The sequence below is a fragment of the Merops nubicus genome, unplaced genomic scaffold, assembly GCF_000691845.1.
Source record: "Merops nubicus isolate BGI_N331 unplaced genomic scaffold, ASM69184v1 scaffold32025, whole genome shotgun sequence".
NCBI classification, from domain to species: Eukaryota; Metazoa; Chordata; class Aves; order Coraciiformes; family Meropidae; genus Merops; species Merops nubicus.
This window is the reverse complement of record NW_008610872.1, coordinates 1-423: the sequence shown is the minus strand read 5'-3', so window position 1 is coordinate 423 and position 423 is coordinate 1. Positions and strand designations below refer to the sequence as shown.

General features: G+C 65.7%; 1 protein-coding gene across 1 annotated transcript in view; it reads left to right on the top strand.

Annotated features, from left to right (window-relative positions):
* Window positions 1-335, top strand: part of LOC103773672 (low-density lipoprotein receptor-related protein 1-like) — a gene marked incomplete at its 3' end in the record, with an annotated part of 5,130 nt that extends 4,795 nt beyond the window's left edge. Inside the window, exon 8 of the mRNA XM_008941046.1 lies at window positions 186-335. Coding sequence (XP_008939294.1) covers window positions 186-335 — 150 coding nt within the window. The remainder of the gene's footprint in view (window positions 1-185) is intronic.
* Between the last annotated feature and the right edge of the window lie 88 nt (window positions 336-423).

The following is a 423-nucleotide window of genomic DNA, read 5'->3' as shown; positions in this document are numbered from 1 at the left end:
CCAAGCCACGTTTGGCACCTCACCACCTGACACATGGTCCCAGCAGCTCAGGGCACACGTGGAACACAGCCCTCGGGTGCTGCCAAGGGGAGGGATGGGCTGTTGGCAGCAGGGCTGGCAGCCGGACTGGGGGGCTGTGCCCACAGCCAGCGGTGCCCATCACCTGGTGCTGTGGTTCCTTGCAGCCGCCACTGACTGCAGCAGCTATTTCAAGCTGGGGGTGAAGGGCACCACGTTCCAGAAGTGTGAACACACCTCCCTGTGCTACGCCCCGAGCTGGGTGTGCGACGGGGCGAACGACTGCGGGGACTACTCGGACGAGAGGAACTGCCCGGGTGAGAGCAGGGCAAGGAAAGGGCTTGGGCCAGGAGGGACAGGGATGGCACCAACCCCCTGGCCAGGGGCTCCCCTCTGGGGTCCATT